At 40.7% G+C, this 24,637-nt stretch overlaps 1 protein-coding gene and 1 long non-coding RNA gene across 2 annotated transcripts in view; both read left to right on the plus strand.

Annotated features, from left to right (window-relative positions):
* Positions 1 to 813: 813 nt before the first annotated feature.
* phlda1 (pleckstrin homology-like domain, family A, member 1) lies at positions 814 to 5,602 on the plus strand. Its single transcript, XM_018697209.2, has 2 exons — positions 814 to 1,807; positions 3,648 to 5,602. The coding sequence occupies exon 1, from the start codon at positions 1,307 to 1,309 to the stop codon at positions 1,766 to 1,768; it is 462 nt and encodes a 153-aa protein (XP_018552725.1). The 5' UTR covers positions 814 to 1,306; the 3' UTR covers positions 1,769 to 1,807; positions 3,648 to 5,602.
* Positions 5,603 to 16,553: 10,951 nt separating this feature from the next.
* Positions 16,554 to 24,637, plus strand: part of LOC108897524 (uncharacterized) — a 257,630-nt gene continuing 249,546 nt past the window's right edge. Inside the window, exon 1 of the long non-coding RNA XR_007815107.1 lies at positions 16,554 to 17,011. This is a non-coding gene — a long non-coding RNA (uncharacterized LOC108897524). The remainder of the gene's footprint in view (positions 17,012 to 24,637) is intronic.

The raw sequence follows: 24,637 nt of genomic DNA on the forward strand, positions 1-24,637 counted from the left end.
GATCATATGTTTTTCTTGAGATTTTTTTATTATTTTTATTTTATTTTATTCTATTGGTCACTACAAGATGCAGATCTTTGGAAAAGTAATTTGCATAAATAGTTTTATAGAAAGACTTTAGCCAGCAGAGGGCGCCATTGCTGTGAGATTGTGCAACACTTGACAAATACAAATATTCCATAGGGAATGTGGTTTACAATGAAATTAAATATGACCACATTTAAAACCACTAAAACATCAGATAAACTACTGTGAAAAAGATTTGTGTTCACAGGTTTAAACTACTAATTAGGATGTCAGTGCATTTAGGATGAGGGCAAATTAAAAATGTTGGTTAATAAATACAGAGTAATCTGATATCAGTGCTGTAAGAATTTGAATTTTTTACTTACTATATTTAGCAAAGAAGACAAATATCAAGAATCAAAAATAAAAGGGATTACTGAATTGAATGCCTATTTTCAGTCTAGTACACAACATTAAATTATGATTGTTATTACAACTACATGTCATTATAATGTAGTTAGTAAGGGTTGAGCAGGTTGAATTTAATCCATAACAATTTATCATGTTTTGTATATCCAGATGTTACATATTCATGTATGTATGTGTGTGTGTGTGTGTGTGTGTGTGTGTGTGTGTGTAAATCCAGATATAAAGTGTACATAATTTGATCAAACTTACTTTGTCCACTTACTGTTTTTTTTCCCTTGTAGTGTGAGTGATCCCCATCAACACCACACTGTAACACAGTGATACCCACATTTTCAGCAGGTCCTCACCATATTTTTCCAAATCACTTGTTTGAACAGCTGTATGATCCAAATATCTTCAAAAACTCTTTAATGTAGGAACTTTAAACACTGTGGTGTTAAGAGATATATTTGGGACTGTAGTCGTCTAACTGGATACTGTATTATCACAGCATTATGAATGTAGCCTACTTTTAAAATGTGAAATCAAAAATTCAAAGCGATGAAGTTACTGTCAAAATGAAAAATTCTTGTTAGTAGGCTGTGATAGTTTTCTTTCTCTCGGGAGCTGGTGCTTCTCAGGGGGGCGGTGCACCTCTCCAGACCCCTCCCGCCCCCAAACCCCCCTCACACACTGTGACCAGCAGCCAGACAGTCAGACAGGCAGGCAGGCAGCCTCCTCACTACAACCGACAGCACTCACCACCGCAGTCACAGCAGCATCTCATGCCTTCAGCTGCTCCGGGATAGACAGCGGTCCATCTGTCCGTCCGTCGGTCAGTCAGTCTAGTCAAGCAGTCAGGAGGGTGGAAGCCTGAAGCTCCCAGGTGAAGATGCTGGAAAACGGGAGGAAGGTGTTCAAGGAGGGTCTGCTGGAGAAGCGGAGCGACGGGCTGCTGCAGCTCTGGAAGAAGAAGCACTGCGTCCTGACCGAGGACGGCGTGCTGCTGCTGCCGCCCAAGCAGCACGACCACCCGCAACACCATCAGCCGCACCACGGCGGCGGGGACACGGGCAAAGTCAAGGAGCTGCACTTCGCCAACATGAAGACGGTGGACTGCGTGGAACGGAAAGGCAAGTACGTCTACTTCACGGTGGTCATGACGGAGGGGAAGGAGATCGACTTCAGGTGCCCGCAGGACGAGGGCTGGAACGCGGAGATCACCTTGCAGATGGTCCAGTATAAGAACCGGCAGGCGATCCTGGCCGTCAAGTCCACCCGGCAGAAGCAGCAGCTGCTCGTCGTGCAGATGCCCGGCCAGAAGACGGTCCGCAGCTCGCCGAACGTTGCGTGACCTGCGGCGAGTCCCGCGGACATTGGTGCGCCATCAGCGGTAAGACAGCTTAAAAGAAAGCGAGAAAGAGGGAGGGGGTGGGGGGTTCCCCAGGTCCAGGGACCACCTGGGGATCCCCTTGCAAATTAAGGACCAGTTTTCGGTTTATTCCTTGGATATTTATACCATGAGTGAGGACATCTGTTTTCATCATAGGTTACGGTCCTCCCTCACAGATCAAACCCTCACACATCAGGGACACAGTCGAACAAAATGTGGATTTCTGTTGGCGTAAAGAAAAGTTTGCGAGCCCACGCTGTAGGCCTGTCCATACGTTCCTTTCATGGAGGTGAAAACATCCGCAGGGAAATGTGGTGGATGTACATTCCCAGGCAGGTCTGATATGTCATACAGGGGGGGGGGGGGGGGGTCCTCTATGTCCAAAACAGTTGGCTTTACGCGCGGCGGTAATAGATTTACATTTACGCACGTAGCCTAATTATTTCAATGTAATATCAGTGCTGGAAATTAGTCTCGGCTGTGTGTTTTTTCAGTCTATTTAACATTAGATTCAAAGGAATGAATCAGTGTTGGAATATGTTCAGTTTCGTTATGTTAAAGTTGTTTAATAAGTCAGTGATTAAGCGTAAAGACGCACAGATTATGCGTAAATATCAAAGGCGGTCATGTGAATCCCTGATGGTGTTCAGTGTATTCACACACACACACACACACACACTTCAAGTGCAGTCTCCGCTTTAAGTGTCACACCAGCTTTACAGTCCAACCACACACTCCAGCCGCTCATCCCTCTCCCCTCTGTGTTCAGTGAGACGAGCTGCTCCAGCGTTTGGTTTGACAACAGATTTCCACACACGTGGTTCTCTGAGGCACATGGTGATTGTTGTCACAAAGTGGTTTCAGCCCAACAAACCATGAGTGGAGCAAACATCCGGAAACTCTGTGATCACATTTGATTATTTAGTCGTTTTAATACATTATACCAGACACAGTGTAAACACTGGTCCTGAACGCTCCTCTGATGTGACGTGTGTTATACAGTAACTTGCCACAGCCTGTCCAAGCAAACGCTTTGATATGATGAGAGACACTGTAACCTGACTCCACACCACCTTTAATATCCCTGTAATATTACCATAAGAAATGTTACTGACCAAAGCCGCCTTTTTAGGTTAGCTTTGTTTAAAAACTTGATTAAAAGCTATTTTAGTGAACAAATAACTATCAATATCTTAAACTTGAGTAATATTGAGTAATATTTGTCCTCCAGATCAGGAGAATTGAGGTCTGAGGTCATGTCTGACATTATTCTGAGATTTTAACAACATTGGGTTAGTTCACATTCAGCATTGGTGGGTCTCTTTAGGCTGATTCCAGTATTTTACACTCATTGTATGAGTGTATTTTCTATTCTTATTTATTATTATTATTATTATTATTATTATTATTTTAATTACACTTGTTAAGCAGAAAAATCTCATAAATGAATGAAGAATTTGCCATTTCCAACCTGAATTTTATTCCTTTGTAGAGAAGGCATTGTGATAGGCTTTTTGGAAATATTTATAGCTGAATAAATAATTTTTGTTGGTGTGTGACCAAAACTTCCTGTTGAGGAACTGTTGGACTCGTGACTCATACTGAACACTAAACGTCTCTTTCTATAATGTAGAAAATGAACGTATCTTCAGTTAGTGAGGGAAAATAGCTTTTCTATAATGTCAGTGAGGTGGCATCCAATCATGAGATCCAGACTGTTGAAATAAGCACCCTTAGGTCGTGTTATATTAAGCCCATGTTTCAAAGGACTTAAGATTTCCTTTGCCTCCTGTGTCAGGCACCACCAGTCTGCAGTCTGTCTAATTGATTGCATCCACAGGTTAATTGGACACTCAGCTGGAGGATGAATATCGACCCGGGCTGCACCTCCCCCTGCCGTTTCACCATCGAGCTCCATTCTCCAGGAGAGCCCCTCTTCCATGTAGTGGTTTCCACAGACCAGTGCCCTGTCCCTTTTCAATACAGAGACTTATTTCACAAAAGACTGATGGACAAAAAGCATGTGAGAAAACAACTGTATTCTACCGTGCAATGGGTTTATCCCTTATTTATTAGATGTGTATATATCTTTTCTATAAAAATGTTATGTTGTTGATGAATGTTCAGTGTGGTTGTTGCTAGAGTGGAACAGGAAATACTTGCTCTGAGGTTTATAGCCTACAAGTTATTCATAAAGTCCATATAAGCTTTCATATGTAGTTATCTTAGGATGGTTGCTGTAGGTTAGTTAAATCATTATCGGTAAAAATGTGTCATTGTCCATGTTTTCATTTGTCAACTGAACCAAAGAATCATTTCATTACATTTCTCTCTTGTGCAGTGTTACACCTCAGAATATACTATACTAAAGTACCATAGATAGTGTATATGATGAGATACCTGCTCGACCTATACTTAAGTTGTTTTAACTTCTTGATTTATGAATTGCTACAGAACAGTTAGTATTGTCATTGTGTACATCAATAATTTTCCCTAATTTTATTTAGCTGCATTCATAGATACAAAAGCTATTTCTTGCTTTCTGGTGAGTCTTAAATCTGAGTAAGATACCAGTTTATTACCCTCAGTTTGCTTTCAGTGGTTACAGAGAAGAGCCTAGCTGTAGCACGTAACTAACATGCACCTGGGGAGTTTTTGTAATATTGACAATTTTCAGAAGCTGAGTTGCTCCAAAGACAGTTTCAGTGGTCGCATTAAATTCTAGTGGGTGGAAACAAATAGCCACCGTTTTTCTGGTACAGTAACATAAAACTGAAACTCAAAAATAATCACTAAAGGAAACCGAAATGGCTCCAAACTATTTTTGCACTACATATCCTGCACTTCCAACAATGGCCACTATGCCAAAATTGTCTTAAATCCTAGCGCTGTTTCTGGGCACCTAGCGAAATCACAACATCAAATCTAGCACTGCTGCAAGGTCCCGTATCTTCACTATCGCTTGGAAAATGATGGCTCAATTTGTTTTGTAGAAGCGAGCTAACTTCTCCAGTAGGCTGCAAGGCCCCATAACTGCAAAACAGCAAGGGCCTGAAAGTTTTGTTCACAAAATAAACTTGTTTTTCAACTTTTTTAGCTTGTTAGCTAGTTGCTTATCCTCTAATATCATAAATACAGTGAACTTTGTATTTTGACTTGACTTGCTGTCTGGCAATTCAATGTTACCAACTTGAACTTGCCAACTACATCTATTTATGTTTACTACAACCAGTCTGATTATTTCTGTCTCTGTAGCAGCTCTGCCTCTGACAAATGATCATGAAACCGTCTCTCTAATCTGCAAGTTATATATTTTAAGGCATGAGATGATAATAACACTTACAATGTGATTATTGTGAAACTTCTGAAGGTGATGATATGAAAACAGGGCAACATTTAGTGGAACGCGACAGTCTCAGAAATTGCCTCTATTGTACATTTCATAACAGAGGGATGTCTTGCTGTCAGGAAGCATTTTATTTCGCTGTGGCACATTTTGTTTCCTGTTTGCTGGAAGTGTTTCCCACTGCTTTCCCCTCTTGCCAGTGTATCACCGCCAAACCAACACATGCCTCCGTGTTGCTGTCATCTTTCACACAGGGTAATAGCTGTGCCCTTTATCTAATGCAACTGGTGTGATGCTTCTCTGACATACCTTCCTGTTGCCATCATTACACACACAGTTATAGCTGTGCCCTTTGTAGCCACTGTCCACTTTCTTATTTCAACGTGAGATCTATTTTCATACCTTGAAAAGATACATTCCATTAAAAAAAAAACAAAAACAAACAAACAGCACGGTGTCTCGTGTGGTTTCTCTTCATCTTCTTACACGGCAGCAGATGAATGTCACAGCCTTGCGGTTCAGTGGGGGTCATTTAAATGACCTGTTTAACTAGCTGCTCCTCTGTCGGTGTCCAGCCTTTCATGTTTTAAAACCACTGAACCTTTCACCTCCTATTTCCTGGTCTAAAAGTAGAGGCCGTGTGGAGAATTGGGTTTCACTGCCAGTTGTTGCCGCTCAGATAAACTGCCAGTCTGTAATGTCAAAAGCACACGTGGCTGAGGCCACTCTCCTGTCTAAAGCCAAGCTAATTCAATTAAACATGGGGCACATGACGGCATCCTTTCTGACACATGAACGGTTTGCTGCTGCTGGAGAGGAACACTGCTACCTCAGGAAGTTTGAAAATAGTCACACAGGTGCAATAAGGAAATGCATGATGGAAATGGCTTTATATTTCAGACATTTAGCAAATGTTCCAGTCTAGACTGTTTCAAGTCCTTCAACACCACCATTACAAAAAAGAGAATTTACTATTTTATAAGAGACTCTTGCTGAATAGCTTTCACTGTAGACAACAAATGTTAAAGGTGTCGTATGTAAGTTTTTGCTATCGCCAAATAGCCAACATTAGCATTAACAGCTGTTTACTTGAACTAGAATAAATGTTGCAAATTCAGCATAGAGTGGCAAAACATGTAGGTATACCTACATGACATGACAGAGACAATGTTCTATTGGTGCATTTCCATTTAAATCACTTCCAATTAACTGCTCTCAAAACTTTTTTGTGCAGACATGCATATAATTTAACATACATGAAGAATACAGTTCCCAGTTTTAAATGAATGATGAATACAGTTTTATTCTTTCAAAGAGAATCCACTGGAAATTCACAATTGGCTTTAAGCTCAAATAACACAACATAACTTGTTAATCTAACTGAAATATGAAGTTTCACAGCTATGTTTCTATTTTCTGTGTAATTAGTACCAAATAAAACAGTGCCTTCTGGGAACATTTTAAGAAATTATTAGGACATAATGCACTTGTATAAGAAAGCATTTCTGAATCTCTTCCTTTTCTTCAACCTAATACAGAAATGGTTTGTTTCTGTGTGGTAGTTTCATGTTGAAATTGTTCTACAAAGCAGAGAAGAGATAAGCGAGGACACGCTAAAGTTACAGTCTTTACTGTTGTTGACATCCCTCAACCATCGCGGCATGTCACTTTGAACCAGCAACAGCAGCTGCCCTTCAAACATTGCATAAGAAGCCTCTGTTGCTCCGTACTGGCATGTAGGTTGACCGCCAACTTATTCCTCACCATCACCATCTCTCTTTGATCTGCAGAAAGACATAGATACTTGTGATGACAAGTGCACGTGGCCATAAGTGACTTAAGAGGAGCTTCTAAACCAGATCTTGAATCCTCACCAAGAACTGTTCAAGAAAGAACAGTTGCCAGTTGCTGGTGATACTTTATTTTATATAAAAAATCCCATGAAAAGACTAAACCACTGGTTCCTGTTGAACAGCTTTAAGGATGCCTCTCAAATATTTAGTTTCATTTTTTTAAAACCGCTCTGTCACCGGGCACTGTAGCTTTTAATAAATGCTACTTAAACAGGATGAATCACTATTTTCAGTCACAGATTAATCCACACTTGGTGCTGTAGTGAGTATTTCCAGCAGCAGGATGTACGTGTGTATGGGACCGTGTCAAAATAAACTACAGGGTGTGTGCACATGATAATGAAAGAACATGTACCCAGTGCAATGCTGTGGCTCACTAATGTGTTTTAAGCAGTTTTTGAAAACCAAAGGAGCTCTGTGGCACAGAGAAATAAGATAAACCAGTAATCATCTTTTTATTGGATTTGTTGAGGAAAGATATGGAGTCACTACAATTAAGCTGCCAGTATGCTTCATCAGAAGATTCTGTGATATGGTCAAGCCGCTTCAGAAACTACTGGGTCAGCAAGATGCCAAATAGTATTTTTGAGGGGAAAAATATGTTTTTCAGTTGTTGCCTGATGAATTTTAGATGACAAAATGTTTTCAGAATGGATACATACAGTAGCAAAACAAAACAAATCCATAATTCAAGCTGATCTCTGGGACCAATGGAAGTTAAATCCACACTGACTAGTGTGATAGCAGCCTTTTTGGATGGATGGTAGGCACTGGGTGGCTTATGTCAGCTGGTAGCTGTGGTCAGACTGGGCAACAGCAGACGATGATGATGAAGTCATGTTGACAGACAAGTCTCCCTCTCCAAACCTTCACTTCTCTACACTTGTGTACTGTGGGGTGGATAAAGCTCCAAACACTATCTTTGTTTTCCTTGATATCCAGCACTTTATGTGTTGAAAATGAATTCTTCAGACATTCCCCCCGAGAACTGGCCTCCAGTCTGTTGAAAGAGAACTGAGACAGACTCACACTGGATGCAGGGCTGGTATGTCCTGCATCTTTAGCTTCGTAGTGAGAAAAAAAAACAAAACAATCTAAGCCCTTAAACAGACCATTTGTATGTATGCCACAACGCTGCCTGTCAAACAGCGCATGAAAGTTGTCATGCCTTCTTGATTTTATAGGACTGCATTCATGTGTTTATAAATCCCTGGATATTCCTAGTAATCAATAGCCTTCCCAGGATCCATTCTGTCTGATTAGGCTGAATGACATTATGAGCACTGCAGTAACAGAGCGCCTTGGAGGGTTATTGATCCATGAACTACATATCACTTAAAGGTATAAAGTGGATTTTTAGTTTATACACTCGCTGGTGAGATTACTGTGATACAGAGATTAACAGTGATTCTCTTTGTCTGTCCAGGAGCCTATTTAAGGTTATGCTCCACAGGCTAAGTTTAAGATGGTGCTAGTGTTAGCATCAGATAATGCACATGCAAAGCTGGTATCATTTTGTACTTAACTCTCAATGTGTTTCTGTTCAGTTTCTCAGTTTCCTTACAACCATTTTGTTGTGCCCTCACCTAACCTCGTACGTGGGCCCTGGGGCAAAGTACCCTGTACACTTTGTGTTTATTCACATTACATGTCCACTTTAATTATATACCCACAGACCTAAACAGTGCACTGGGATACACTACCTGGGCCCACGTTGTCTTAGATTGTAATACAAAGTGAACCTGGGGCCTGGACAGTTGCCCACTTTGCCTAGTTAGTGATGTGCATGTGGTGTGCTTAAGCATACAGCTTACTCATTAAACATACTGTACACAGCATCATGCATATGATGAAGTGAATATACTCAATGTGCAGTCCTATGATCCAGTAAACACGCAGGCATGCTCCATGAAATTGTACATCGTTATTATGTATTCTACTTATTCATATTCTTCTAAACATCTAATCTCAGCCAAGAAATCTGATGGTCATGCCATTTACCAACCAGTGAGATGGTAAATGGTCTGGTTTGTGTTGGTTTTATTCTTGTATTTGTTCTCCCCATTGTAGAAACCTTTTCAGACGGGCACACAAGTATTGCTAACTGCCGTATAAAAGCCATAATCATCTTCAGGATGTTCATGACTCAGATTGCAGGGACTCAGCAGCCACTCTTATCAAGCCACATCATCGTCATATCTGTAATCACAGATCACTCAGAGATGTGGATGTAGCAGCCTCACATCACTTCGTTATTCAAAGTGCCCGGCGAAGAGATAACAGGTACACAAAGAAAGGCCCATTATTCTGGGACATCTGGCGTCAAACCCGACTCTACGGGCTTCATCAGACGGTGAAACAGCTCATCAACACAAAGAACGGAGAGCAGATTGTTCACACGCTCGCTGTTTTGTTTTCTTCCAACTGTGGAGGCGGAAGACAGATAGGTGTAAGATTGCTTTATGGGGTTTTATTCAGGCTGTGCGTCAGAATTAAAGCCAACGTGTTTGTGCCTTTGTGTGAGTGTCTGATAAAGTTTGGACACAAGTGAGAGCTTCAGCAAGTGAGTTTTTCTTCAAATTTTTAGTTTCATTATTCTACAGTAGAGGATTATGAGGAACATAAAATGAATAAGCCCATACTTCAGATCTTCATTTGAACTTTTCAGCATTATTAAGCCATTATACTTTACGTACTTAGCCATTAGCAGGCTGTGCAGTGTGGTATTGGGAAATAAAAAATCTAGGAATACTTAGCCATCTGCTCAGTAGTACATAAACTGTGTGTTTTATACTTTCTATGTAAATGACCCAAATGGTGAGGAAAAAAATGAAAATGATGAGGAAGGCAAGCTGGCTTTATGAGAGAGTATTTCAGCTTGTCACGTTGCCCATTTCTCTCTATGCGTATGTGTATGTGTAGGTGCAGAGTGGAGTTTCAGTTATGCAAACATGACTTGGAGGCAAAGCTGCCCGTGTGTACAAGGTCGTCGTTTTCCATCTTTGTGATGCATAAATGTAGTAACTTGTTTTGGGTTTAGTTTTCTGGTCAGATTCAAACAGACGTGTATCACATGTGGTCTCATTCGTGGAGTTACATCACAGTTTCTCTGGTTTGTGAGTTTTACACTGACAAAAGAAGAGAAGAGGGAGAGGAGGAGGCTGATGTTAATGACACACAATTTTTCCACTTGATGCACCTTGACAAAAAGCTCAGTGGCTGGCCACACAACAATCTCTTGATTGAGTGATGTACTGAATAACCATTGTTGCTCTCGGTAGATTAATCACTCACAGGTTGCTCGTTTTCATAATAATAAACTGACTTTAATCCCTAACAGATGGTCAACACTAGCTCCAGGACACCTCTGAAATTCAAGATGCACTGGTCATTATTTTAATGTCAGCAACAAATCAAATAACCACCTAACTAACTCTGCAGTTTGCCTTAGCCTTAAGTATTTTTCAGTGTGTTGTTATGGTTTTCTGCTCCACAATTTCATCATTAGCATTTAACACTGATAAAGAGCAAGATATTTTTGTCAGGTGTTGGTGGAGAGCATAACAGAGCTAAAGGGACAGTGAACACTGGACTTGAATTTGCCAGGTAACTGGAAACATCTGCTGTGTCTGATGGATGTGTAAATAAGCTGTTTGCCATATAAACGTAGTAAGATGATAATGTGTCACTGTTGTTTTCAGCGTGTTTTGCTGCTGCTACATAGTAAAAACAGATTTAATAACAGTTATGAAATAGGAAACTGTCATTAAAGACTCAATCATCTGCTGTGCATTTTCTCACCAAAGTGTTTGTGTAAATGTTTTGAAGTGAGATTTTTCCAAAAGATGCGAGTCTTACGATGGACTGGAGAACTGAAAAAAGCATAAACATAGCAAGAATTAATAAATGAATCCTAGGTTAGTGAAGAAATCATGAATTGATGAACATCTGTGCCTGTCTTTGTAACACCAGTGGGTAACATTGGTAAACATTGGATAAACGTGTCACTATTTAGGTGCAAGTTATTTACCACAACACCATCAGCAGCCCAGCAGGAGAGACACAAGGTAGGATTTTATAACTGAGCTGTGACCAAGAAGCCATTTTTGTGTCTGTATGAAACACAAGAACGAATCGACAAATGTTCATATTGAATGGCAAAATCTGATTCGAATGGTAAAATTCTGAGTTGAGTCCAGCTGTGGCAGTTAGGAAGCCTGATGGTGTATTACAATGGATAAAAACAGTCACTGACATGTATTGCTTTGCTGTGGTATATTTTCAGCCATTCAACCTTTCCAGTTTATTAACATACAACATACACATGTTGTCCTGTAATTATACTATACTGTTAATTTTGCTTCAGCAGCAACCCCACAGTGTCTGTATAATTCATTTTACAAGTTACTGTGTGTGTGCGTGTGTGTATAGTCTGCTTTGTGGCATCTTTGTAAATTTGGCTCTCCTAGATCTCCCTGCCCTTTGACCCCTCTCTGTGCTTGTTGGCTTTAGTCCTAGACCACCTCCCCTGTCTTGACACACACTGCAGGACCTGTCGCCAAACCTCCCGGCAGAGGCAGCGCCGGTCGGCTGGCTCAGCTCAGCCTCTCTCAGTGATTAGAGCAGGAAGTTGGTGATAAGAGCAGAAATGTCACCTTGGTCTCTGCAGCTTCTGAAAACTCCATAAAACCCTGACTGAGAGCTCTCACACACACACGCACACACACACACACAGAGAGCAGGGTTGACTATAAAACTGAGCTTTATGAGAATGCATTTTTATTACTAACCTCTCTTTGTGAGTTATATGAACATTACTTGTATAGTATGAGTTCAAACTTCTTTTTATACGCTTTTTTCGCACTTTAGAATCTTGTGTATTGTCAGATTAACCAAAACCTCTTGATGGTATTTATTGAGATCACCTCAGTGCCTGTACCTTCTGTCATCAATATTTCAGTTTCTTCCCAAACACAATTACCACTGCTGCACCAAACTTTCCATTCAAGCATGGCCCGTATGCAGTTTACAGTGACACTGCTAGATTTACCTCCCCAAATTCAAAGGCTTCTTATCTCCAGCTGGCAACCAGAGCTTTTGCTGGGTGAAATGACAAATGTAGCAGGCAGATTTGATCACCTTTAGTTAGCAGACTGAAATGAGGATGTAAATAAACATGATGGCTATAAAATTATATCATGCTAAAAGACTGAAGTTGAAGCTACATGTCCCACACATAGTGTCCCCAGCTGAAGACGTGTAAATAAGGTTGTTAGACATGGCAATGTAATAGATTGTTAAAAATGAAAAGTGCCTTTCTAGCATAATATTTCTGGTTTAGCTAAAGAGTTGGCTCAGGCTTTGTAAAAAAAAATCTATGTAAGTGTGTTAAGCTGGAGGATAACTTGTATTAAAGAGTCTATTAACCACCATATAACAGCATAAAAAATGTAATTTGCAAAGTGGGTGTGGATTTGCATGCAGTCCTCAGGCTGTTTATGAGACTTAAAATAAGCACAGCAGGTACCAAAAACACCTTAGACACTGTTTTTTATGCTTTTGGTTTTTGTTTTGTTTTTTTCCCTAAAAATTTCTTGTTGTCAGCAGTCAGAAACCATGAGGTCAGCAAACCAGGGAACAAATATATATTTATGACCTACATGTCCTCTCATTCAACCAGGAGAAGCAATTTTGTCTTTTTGTTGCACACACAGACATATCAAATATCCTCTTCCCTATCAGTCTGAATAGGCAGGTGGTGTGAGCTGCAGAGTCCTGAATACAAATATATACAGACAGATGCACTCAGTCTGTGCAAATGTATGCAGGCATGTAAACACACACACACACACTCACATGCACACACACACAGCTGCCCCCTCGTCTGCACACACACACACACACACACACACACACACACACACACACACACACACACACAGGTGATATGGTGTCTGCCAGCGATAACAGCAGCAAGGCAGCTGAACAGATTCAGCCTCCTCCTCGCTCCCCTAAGGTCACTGATAGGCCGACAGCAGCAGCGACAGCTGTCTCTCAGCCAATTGCTGACCTCCCTCTGTTTGTGTGAAAAGCTCAGTTCCTCTTTTGCATGAGATAATGCCGTTGTTACACTGGGATTATCTTTTCCCAGGAGCCAAACAGCAGTTAAAAACAATGCAAATGGACCACTTTGCAGGCAAACTGATCTGGAAAATGGAGAGTCAGCCAGGACTGGTTTGGCAACTAACGATGCAGCTTTTTTTGTTCGTTTTTTCTTTCGACAGCTGTAGATTTCATTTATTCACATTCATTTTCCTGGAAAGTGCCAGCTGCTGTAAAAGAAATAAGTTAATTTTAAGAGATAGTCATTAGTCCTCTAATGGTTTTTCACATTTTATCCTTCCAAATCTGCTGTGATTGACATTTTTTAAGGCTACTCGGTAACTCAGGAGGTCCTCCTTTAGCTAGATGATTTAGGTACAATCCCTCATTTTGCTGAAAAAAAAAAGTGTGATTGCTGGTGTGGACAAGTAAATGGGAAATATCTGATTCAGTTAACATAGTATCACATAAAGAACAAAATAAAATGGGGTCTCCACTTTCATAAAAATCCCTCAAATGCAACAGACAGAAAGACTCTTATTCTAGCACACAGTCATTGTCATGACTTTCCAAAATTATTCTTGGATCTGTCCCAGCGTGGACTGAGAGTAGTGACTGGTTCTGAGGAGAGGGTGCAGTGAATGCTGGGATATTATTTACTTCAGTGTGAACAACTGCCTGATTGGAGGCCGGAACTATGGATGAGATGTGACTGTTCACCGGCATCCAACAATACAATGTTAGTTTCGTTTTTCCCAGAATTGTATAGTAACGCTTTTCACTGTCTCTTTCAAAGTCTTTCTCAATTTATTTCAAGCTAGGGCTCTTTTTTTCCCCTACAAAATGCACCAAGACTAAAGCAAAACTACAATATGTTTTAGGGGTCTTCATGTGTATGAAAACACAATAACCAGAGACACCTGGAATGACAATAGCCCTGTAAACCTGCAATAGAATCTGGGGGTGGCTAACATGTGCAGCTATCATTTACATTACAATTTCACTGGAAATGACCTTTTTCTGCATGTTGTAATAACTTGGTTTCTTGATGAGGACTTACTACACATCATGCAAAAATAAAATTGAGATGAACTGAAATCATTCATTTAAGAATAGGATTCTGATACTTATTTTCTCCTAGTCTGTGAGGTAGTGTTTTCTACCATGCAGTATAGCTCTGCTAACAAGCTCCATAAACTTGGTTGGAGTGATACATAGCCTGCAGGCAAGTGGTCCCTGAGAAGAAGACTTAGGGAAACAAAGTTCTTTATGCTGGAGCTGCAAGGTTTGTTTGTGAAGTGTTTCAGCTTGATATTTTACAAGGAAAACAGAGATAAAAGGTAAAATAGGCAAATATTCATTGAATTTGAGTCTTGTGATGTCGTTCTTGGAGGGGACTGTACTGGAGCCTGTTTTTCAGAGCAGGTTTGAGTTTTATGTTGCTTTGGTCTTGTGTTTACTGCCATGGTGCTTCTGCAAGGTGTTTTTCTGTGTCTCAGTTTTTCTACTGAGGACAGGAGTGTCTTTTGTTGTGTTGTATTTTCACTTTAGAGGGTAGACAACTGTGGTAGCAGAAGGTTTCAGCTGAGCTTTTGAGGTGCAGGGCTGAACACTGCAGGAAGTCTCTCCTGCCAGCTGCTATCAGACTGTTTAAGGTGCAATAATATTGTATGCTGTGCATGCATGTACTTCTTATATAAACATGGACATGTTTTAGATATGTTGGATGTTGTGTGTGTTGTGGTGTGTGTGCTTGTGTGATGAAATTTATCTGGGAGCTAATGGGGAACACATCCACTGCTACGTTTGTAAAGGAAGAATATTATTTATATGTCCTATTGTAGCAGGAAGTAACAGGGCTGTAAGCCAGGATGCCCATGGATTTGAAGATCTGGTGTATTTATGGCCTTTATGTCCATGAATGTGCGGTATGTAGAAAATGTATTGTTGCTTTTTGAAACTGATGTTTCTGAGAAAGAAATGATGTCATTGATGTGACTACTGGAGAAACAAAATGACCAAGCTCTAACCGAGTGCGTGTGTGTTAGATAAGATAGAGTCAGGCATCAAGAGATCATGTGGTGATGTGTCCTTTAGGCTATGCTGGCTCGGCGACAACAGTAGCTGACCTGACATTTGCCAAATCTGTATGAATACGCAACCTTTTGTCCTTGAAAGGCAACAACAGACCTGACATTTTCCACTCAGTCCTCTCCAATTACAGCTAATCTTTATTGCCTTTCCCAGCAGTGGGCTCCTCTGCGTTTTACGTATCCTCAGGATAGACGCAGACATTGTTCAGTCTCCTGGAATGTGAATGAGCCACGACATGGTGAGTCAGCACCTGGGCCGATGTAACAGTAGCAAGGCTGCGGCTTTTCACTGCGTATTGGGAGGCGTATAATATGGGTGTGTTTGCTTTTGTCTGTGTGTGTGGTGAAAGTGAGACGCCTACTTTTGACATTGACATGTGCCTGTTTCAAGGCTAAACAATGTGCAGAAAGAAAACAGCCTCAGGACTGATTTCCTTTTTGTTCTGCACAGCTACATCTTTTTTTTTTTTGGTGTCCCTCATGAAATAATATGTCATAATAACGTCATTTTCATATGAATGAATGTCTGTTGATACAGCACAATAGTGACTCACCCAAGTTCAGAAAATTTTATGAAACTTACAGAACCTACAGGCTTTATCTAACTGAAATGATCCAAATAAGGAGATCTAGATTTTTTGATATGGACATCAATAATCTTGTTTTTTAAGGACTTAATCATTAAGGCCTGGTAACACCAGCCAGTGGGTTTGTTCTTGGGGTACAAATCTATATGAATATATGGCAACTGGTGAGCTTTGATACATAAATTTGCATTATTGACCAACAGAAAACTGTTCTGATAGCACTAACCTTAGAGGGAATGAGTCCAAAATGGAATTTTGGATAAACTGTGTGAACTCATTGTTCCATTAGCAACTGAGCTAGCTTGCTAACTTCTTAACACTGGCTCAATGAAAAGACTGTTTCCTAATTCAAACAAAAATGGTAGCTGGAGCTGATATATATTTCTGCATATTTTTTATGATGTGAAAAAAGAAATTAAAATGGTTTATATTGTTTATAATTGTCTATATTGATGTAATTTTTATATAATGTTTATTTTCATACATACTAATGTGTATTTTTATTTGTTTAAGGCTCAGTTGTTTAATTGGCCTTTAAATCCTCAGCTCACAGGCCTTAGGCACAGCGGTCCTCAACCACGGACCGATAAGAGTAAATAATTTCTATTATTTCATCATATTGACTATTGGAGCATGCGGGGTGTTTTATTGTGAAAAATGACCGGAACCTCTGCCCATCATATCCGTCTGTTCCTCTGGATACCGCTTGACTCTCTGTCAAGGCTGCTACACGTGGTAATTAAACCAGCTAGCTAACATGTTAAAATGAGCTTAAAAAACGAATTTCTGTGGAGAGTTTCCTTAAAAAGGGAAAAGGGCCCAATGATGAAACAACAGAAAAACAGACTGTCTAGAAAAACAAAGCTGCATTTAGCGGGAAATAGCAGGAGTCCTACTTAAAATACGGCTTTATCCCGACAGGTGATTCACACGCTCCAGGTCTCCTCTGCACAATATGTGGCAACAGGCTATCAAATGAGGCAACGAAGCCTTCAACACTGCTTCGACACATAGAGACAAAGCACTCTGCATTAAAAGACAAGCCTGAACCCAAGTTCTCTGAAGATAGAAACGTGGACAGGAAGGACAGAAGCAAGTGTTGAGGGCCACAGCAACAAGTGGAGCTGTACTGAGAACACCGTACTCCGTTGATAACCGTGTTGCTACGGTTAAGAAGCCTTTGACTGTTGGTGAAGAGCTGCTGCTGCTGCTGCTGCGTTATGGTGAGTTGTATTTATCATGCTCTTTACGTGTGTTTGTTTTTATGCCCAATCTATATTCCGGTATTTATGCTGAATTTGCATACCGCCCCCCTCGCCCCCCATCCCCGGAGATGGCTGGTCCGTGAATACATATACAATATACACAACAACTAGTTAGAAATAAAGTGTTCGAGTCTGGTCCAAGAAAGGGAGGCACACCATAGAAATCTACCATCGAGGGATTCTAGATAATAATGTTTTTATGAGTAAGCAATGGCATAACTTCACTCCCAAGTTAATGATATTCATATATCAGTCTACTTCCATATTGAAAATATCCTTTTACCCAAACTTGCAATTTCATTTGGAAACCACACAGGAGAAATTGCAAACAGTGCAGGCATATTATGTAAAATCCTCTGCTGCACTCAAGTAGAAAACCAATGTTTAGTGAGATTACTATGTGCGCAGTGAAAACAGTACAGTCAGTCACCACAGAACTCTATGACAGAAACAGGAGTACTCAGGTGGTGTCACCCCACACCCACGCCTTTTGATTGACAAATGAACTCTAGAAAGTGTAGCACCACCAACGCTTTGACTTGCTCACATTCCTGCCTTTGTTGTTTAAGTGAAGGATCAGTCGCATCTTATTAGACCACAACTCTAATTGAGAGTCATGCAGTTTAGATGTAAAACTGTGTTCAAAGAAGACGCTGATTTTTGGAGGGTGGAGCTGTGTGTTGTAAGCACTGGCACCACCTCCTCTCAGCCAGTTATCTGATAATTTGGGAACAATGAAAGTCTTTCATCGGCAAAGACACACAGAAGGTCAGGGAAGTAGATTCAGCTCTTTATTGTTTGACGTTGCATTTGATATCAAGGGGTGTAATGCTGATACCGGCTGTGTTTTTTTTTCAGTCTGGTACTGTTTGTTTAACCTTCAAAAAACAGCTGCCGGTTATTAAATACTGCCCTCAAGCAGATTCCTCTTTTCTTCCTGACCTAGTGGCATATAAAAATAAGTCTTTTGGTTTAAATGTTGACACCACAGATAGCAGGGCAGATGAGTTTGTCAGTAAAGGAAAATTCCAGTTCCTTACAAAATGGTCCTTTTGTGTGTGGTTTACAAGCAGTCATGTGATCAGAAAGGCTGTTGTAAAACAACTCAGATTAGCCAAACGTATTTGGAAGGAGAACAGTAAAATACCTATCACAGTTTACAGACCCACAGATTTGTGTTCTTGGCTCACAGGAGTGGAACTTGGTCTTCTGCTGTTGGAGCTCATACAGCTCAAGATTCAATGTAGAGATGCTTCTCTGCTCACCACAGCTGTAAAGAGTGGAAACTGTTGTTCCTGTGCCATTTGGTGATACCAGGCTGGTCATGTAAATATTTAAAGATCTCTGGTGACTTTTTTAGGGGTAAGGACTCTATTAAGGTCAAAGCAATCAGAATTTTGTCATGATGAAACCTCACTGCGTGTTGTGTCGGCACTGTTTCAGTTCTCTCCTTCTGTACTTTTTCTTGTCTCTCCTGTTCTCATCTTGTTTTTTCTTTCCACACGTCCCCTACTCTTTCATGTTTTTCAGGAAGCTAAGCTCTTTTTCCTGCTCTGCTTTCATCATCCTTATCCTTTCTTCCTATTTCACCTTCTCATTTTTGCATCTGCCCTCCCTTTCCTTCCTTCCTTTTCCCATCTCCTTTTTTGTCCTTTAACCTGAAACCTACCTTTTCTTTCTATCCTCTCCTTGCTACCTTTCCTCTTCAAAATAATGTCTGTTTTGCTTTTTCATTTCTCCATTTCTTGACTCTCTTTAGTCTCTTTACCTTTCATCACCCTCTTCTTCTGTAATTGTACCCTCTTCTCTTGCCACACCTGTGATTTTCTGTTTCTCCTCTCATTCGTTTTGCCCTTCTCTCCTCCTTACATCCTCTTCCTTCTTTTATTGTTTCCTTTTTCTCCCCTCTTCCCACTTTCATTTCCCCTTCCCCCCTTTCCTTTATCTTTTCCCTTGTCTCCCCTCATCTCTCTTCCTGATTCATTTTCTCATCCTCTTTTCCTACCCTTTATTTTCCTTTTTCCTCTTTATCTCCTTATTCCTCTATTTATCTCTGTCCCTGTCCTCTTATTCCTTCCGTCAACCATGTAATTTTTATCCTCTTCTCCTCTTTCTTTTCCTCTCCCTATTTCCTCTATTTCTCCTTTCTCCTTGTCTTGTCTTCTCCTTTCATTTCCTCCCTGTCTCCTCCTTTCCTCTGCTCTCCTTGTCTCCTGTCAGCTTGCCTCTCTTTTTCATTTCACCTCCTTTCCCCCCCTCACCCACCCCCCGCCCCCTCCATCCCCTCCTCTTTGCATTCTGCCGTGCAGTGTTGCGGCGAAGGACAATGATCTCATTCACGCCCGCCTTGGGAAAATGTTTGTGACACTCTGGAGCACTGACAGGCAGTCGTGCGATGCCACCAGGTGGCCGGGGGACCCTCACGCTGGGGGTGGTTGCGTGGTGGGATGGTGTGGGAGGCTGTGAGGGCTGGTGGATGATGTGTGGAAAAGTGAAGAGCACGGCGTGGGTGAATAGTGGAAGAAAGGAATGGCGTAAAAAGGGACAGAGAGGCTTCTTTCAATGTCACCCTGTAATTCAACACACTTCATCACTTCCTCTTTCTGTCATCCTGCCCTCCGCCCCTCTGGTATTTCCTCTCCTCTCTTCATCGCTCCCTCTCGCTCTCTTACCCCCTGCCTCTTAATATTCTGTCTCACAGACAGGTACATGCATTTTTCTCCCAGGAACGATACTGTCACATTTATGAACGTTCCAGAGAGGCTATGAGAGTGAAAAAGAGACTGACTGTGTGAATTTAAATGTTGCGATTGTCACTCTCAGGGCTGCTGCCACTGTAGATTGAATTGTAGCTTGAGAGGAGTCAGCTGAGTAAACCCTGAATACTTTTATTTTGTCGCGTTTTCTTTGTAACCCTCCACCAAGTTAATTGGCTAGTGAAAGCAATAAATTGTGCAGCAGAGCACAGACAGGCTGAACTGGAGTGTGTCATTAAGTATTTAATTGCACTGAACAGTTGGTGAGCTGAAGCTGTCTGTCCAGTGTGACGAAAAGGATGGATGACAGTTAAAATGAAAGCCACCTGTGCAGAACGTTGGAAATGAATTAAAAATAGGGATATATATGTTGGGAAAGTCAGTTCAAGACAACTTAAAGTTGCACTAATCAATATTCTTATAGTAACGATAGAGTGATTAGTAAAGAGGATCCAGGACCACCTTAATGGAACCACCCAACAGCACCAGCAGTGAACACTGGCATAAAGAACCAGGGTTTTCTGAATGAAAGTAAGCCTGGAGCCGTTCATTGTCACACGAATGTTGGTAGAATCTGGGTGAGTGTGTGGGTGCGCAGCATACATACGGCAAGAGGAGGAAAAAAATGTGTCACGCTAATCTTTTTGCAGGGACATTGTGAGGCGTCCCAGATATGCTCCTCCACGATGAAATGCCACACAATTACAAGCAACTGTTCCACCCCACACTCCTTTTTTTGTTCACAACGCCCTACATCTGTCTTGTGGACGATAACCAGGCTGATATCATGTAGTCAGATCCTGCCATTTAAAAATCATCGTTAGTTCATTTTCCAGTGTCATTGACACATAGTTACCTTGGCGTGTTCTGGTTAATTTGTAGTTTTGTGCAGCTTTTTTCTATTAGAAGCATTTTTTCAAAATATGACACATGGTCAATAATGAAGATATTTTCTTCATTTGCTTGTCTATTGCACTTTTGCACCCTATTGTTCTAGGTTGCATTGAGTTGAGCACTTTTGGCCACTTTAGATATACCTTAAAAGACCAAACTGTTCCTTTAATGCTAGAAACAAAATGTGAAAATGTGTACAAAAGGCCAGGGACAACAGAACATGACGTTTACATTTTTCTGGTGGGGCTGCAGTGGTGTATAATTACAGAAAAAGACCCCTTGACAGGTCCTCAGATGAAAAGGCTTCAAACATCTGGGCTAAAAATCTGAATAGGTGAAAAAATTAGACCCTTTTCTATTACTTTTAATGGAAAATGTCATGAAATCAATGAAAAATGTGAAGGAGAAGTCAGAGTTATGTAACTGAACTGAACTTGTATGAGATGCTCAGTCTGTGCATCATCCTTTAAATACTGTGGGAGCAATGAACTGTGGTTATCTCCTTATAGAATGGTCCTGTATGTTTGCAAATAAAGAAGGAAGGAAAGGAAGCAGTGAGACTCCTTTCCCAAGCATTTACAGAATTCAGAATTCAAACACCCATTTGTGAAGTGTCACATGGCTGACACTTCCGGGACAACCTCCCCAATCAACAACAGTTTGAACACATGCAAGTAAAATGCCACAGTAAAATACCAATCTAATCATCCTCAGCCAGGCTGAAGCAGTCATTTTATATGCATCCCTCCAAAATCCCCCAATAAAAATACTTGTCATACTGCTAGAAACTCAGTTCCTCAGCAAAATACAGAAGAACCCCATTTCACATTTGCATCCTTGAATAAATGGAAAACTCTCGGGCATCGTGCTGATTTTTTTTTTTTTCTTCATATGTTGTAACCTTTTGAAACTGTAATGACTCTAAATGGTAATGGCATTTTCTCACAAAATATGAAACATTTGGGAGCCTGAGACACACTGAGATGTAGTCTGCAGTGCTGTTAGCACACACATACTGTATGTATAATTCATAATCTCCTCTGAAGTCTGCATGTGGATTAACGCAAAAAATATCTGACTACACATAGGGCCTTTAAACTCATCCTTAATTTTAAAAGATGTAATAGAGATAACAGAATACTCAAAAAAATTAACTGCTGCTTTGTAGTGATTCTATATTTTTCGATATTATTCATTTTTCCAGTCTTCATCTATCTAGATTTGGTGAGCCTGTGCATTGCTCCACATGATGGGCTGACTGGATGTACAGGTGTTTCTTATATAGGACCTGGTGAGGGTACATGGAATATATGGAGTGTATAATGTGAGCAACATATCAGATGTTATAAAGATTTTATAGGACCGCTTCCATGACAGGGCCTCAGGAACTGGTAAATATTAGGGAGTGGCCTTTAGGTTCTGATCTTTTAAGTTGACATTAGTCAGTTAAAAAGGTGGTTCATATCACCCAGCTAATTAGTACTCTAATTTCCTTGCTTGGAGTGTATAAAGTTTGAAATCAACCATGGAATTTTGGATTTTTTTAGACTGTAAACCAGGGGGCCTTGGTAGCTCCCAAGGTGGACCTTTTTTTTTTTTTAATCCTCAGCTTCTTGCGTAACCACATTGCACTGTGTAAAGATTTATCTCTTCTCTGATGACTTTCTCACTGTATGATTGTGGAACATTGAAACACAGAATGTTCTCTGATGATACCCGTCACGGTGTCACGGTGGAGAAGCTTTAGTTGTTTTTTGGTCCTGAGTTTGATACCAAGAAGATTCCAGATGAAGCATGAAGGTGGTCGGCCAACAGGTGGCACATTGGACCTGGGTCTGTCTTTGTCATGGACTGCCTGTGTGCCAGTCTCCCCACACTAAAAGATATCACACTATGGACATTCACCTGAAGGAAATAAACCTGCTACTTTTGTTCTGTGCCTGCTGCTCTGCAAAATAATTCATGGTTCCAGGACTGGGCTCTTCAGCCATGTCAAGTACATGGACAGTTTAATTAATTACCACAATTACTGTTTCATTATTGAATGAAACATTTTCTAATTTCAAGCTCTGCTTTCGCTTCTGGAAAGTCTTATTGTCTATGATTGGTCAGTTTAACAGGAGCGTTGTATTGTATCAAACTGTATCAGAGCACTGTAAAATGAAGACAGTCAATGTAAAAAATAGGACAACTGACAGTTACATCACAACATCTGTAAATACAGCTCCACAGAGGATCGCTGTTTGTGTGCGCTCTGGGCACAACTACAGTTTAGATGGTAGGTTAGTGTTTGGTAAATTAGCTCTCAGGCTACAGCTGCTCTCCTCACTGTGACTGTGTGATCAAGATTAAACCAGCCCACTCTGAAACAGGGGCAAGCTATTCATTATTGATGATCAAATCTCTCTGAAGATGCCCTAAATAGACTTGTGTGGTTGCATAATGAATGTGTAGCTTGTGAGCCGCTGATGAGACTTCCTTGTCATTACCGGCTTTTATGAATGAGAGCAACTTGTAACATGTAGTTCCAGTCAGGTACCTTTCTGTCAGTCTGATAACCTTGTATTTAAATAAGGAGCTGATTTGCTTAAAGGGAATGATTAGTTTCAGCTTTGTTAGCTTTCACATTATTGAATTAGCTCTTCGCTAATGCTCAAAAATGTTATGTAGCCTATTAAAACAAGGATGCTAAAATATTCAATTTGTGCCTGTTTTGCCTTGATGCTTGCTGCACTAACGCTGAACTTTCATTCCATTTTAGTGAATAAATATTTGTTTCAAAAAATAAACTTTTACTCTCATTTCAGCTAGAACTTGTGTAAATGAGACCACTCACAGGGTGCTAAATACTTCAATTTTACTGCATACATCCAAGAAAGTCCAGCAACCTGCAAGGGTCTATGCATGGAAATCCATAACAATGGCTTTCATGGCTGATCTTCACATCCTTTATATATATGTCAGCATAACAGGTGTATAGTTTTCAAGCAACACCCCCTGTGTGTGTGTGTGTGTGTGTGTGTGTGTGTGTGGTGTGTGTGTGTGTGTGTGTGTGTGTGTGAAATTGCTGCCCCGGTTAAAGCAATAGTTTTCCTTTTTTGGGGAGTTTGATGAGATGATCAGGGGTGTAGGTTTGGCTTCAGGAGTGTGGAGCAAATAATACAATTATGATTACATTTAGGGCGGCACGGTGTTGCAGTGGTTAGCACTATCGCCTCACAGCAAGAAGAGGTTCTGGGTTCAAACCCCAGTTTGTCCAGTCCCTGTGCATGTGTGGGTTGTCTCTACCTTCCTCCCACAGTCCAAAGACATGTGGGTTAGGTTAATTGGTGACTCTAAATTGCCCTTAGGTGTGAGTGTGAGTGATCTATCTCTATAACCCTGTGACAGACTGGGATTGCCTCCAGCCGCCCCACAACCCTTACAGATAAGCAATATAAATAATGGATGGGTGATTACACTGGTGCCTTTTTAGGAGATAATCTTAGAAGATAGCTGAATTATTATTTTGTTGGGTGACTGTTCAGTCCTGAGAAGTTTCTGCAGTCTTCCTCACAAGCTGGACACAGCACTGACAACATCTACCAAGAAGGTAGGACAGCTTGTATGGTGCCTGAGAGGCAAAAAGAGAAAAAAATAATTCTGCTGAATCACTCACTGCTGCTTGTAAATGACATGAGCACATGGTAATAACTGAAGGCAATTTAAATAAGCTTTTTAACATTTTGTTTGACTCAGAACTTCTCCCATCTGGATTTTGACAGTAAGAGGACATTCTTCAGTGGTCTTTTAGTGAATGTCAAACTGAAATTGTAAAAGTGTGGAGTATAAAAGTAGGCTTTTGAAAAGTAAGGCTGCATTTTCTGCACTCTCATAAGTGTCCACTTCATATAAGGTTACAGCCAGCAGACAGTTAGCTTAGCGCAAACTCAGG

This window comes from Lates calcarifer, linkage group LG18, assembly GCF_001640805.2.
Source record: "Lates calcarifer isolate ASB-BC8 linkage group LG18, TLL_Latcal_v3, whole genome shotgun sequence".
NCBI classification, from domain to species: Eukaryota; Metazoa; Chordata; class Actinopteri; family Centropomidae; genus Lates; species Lates calcarifer.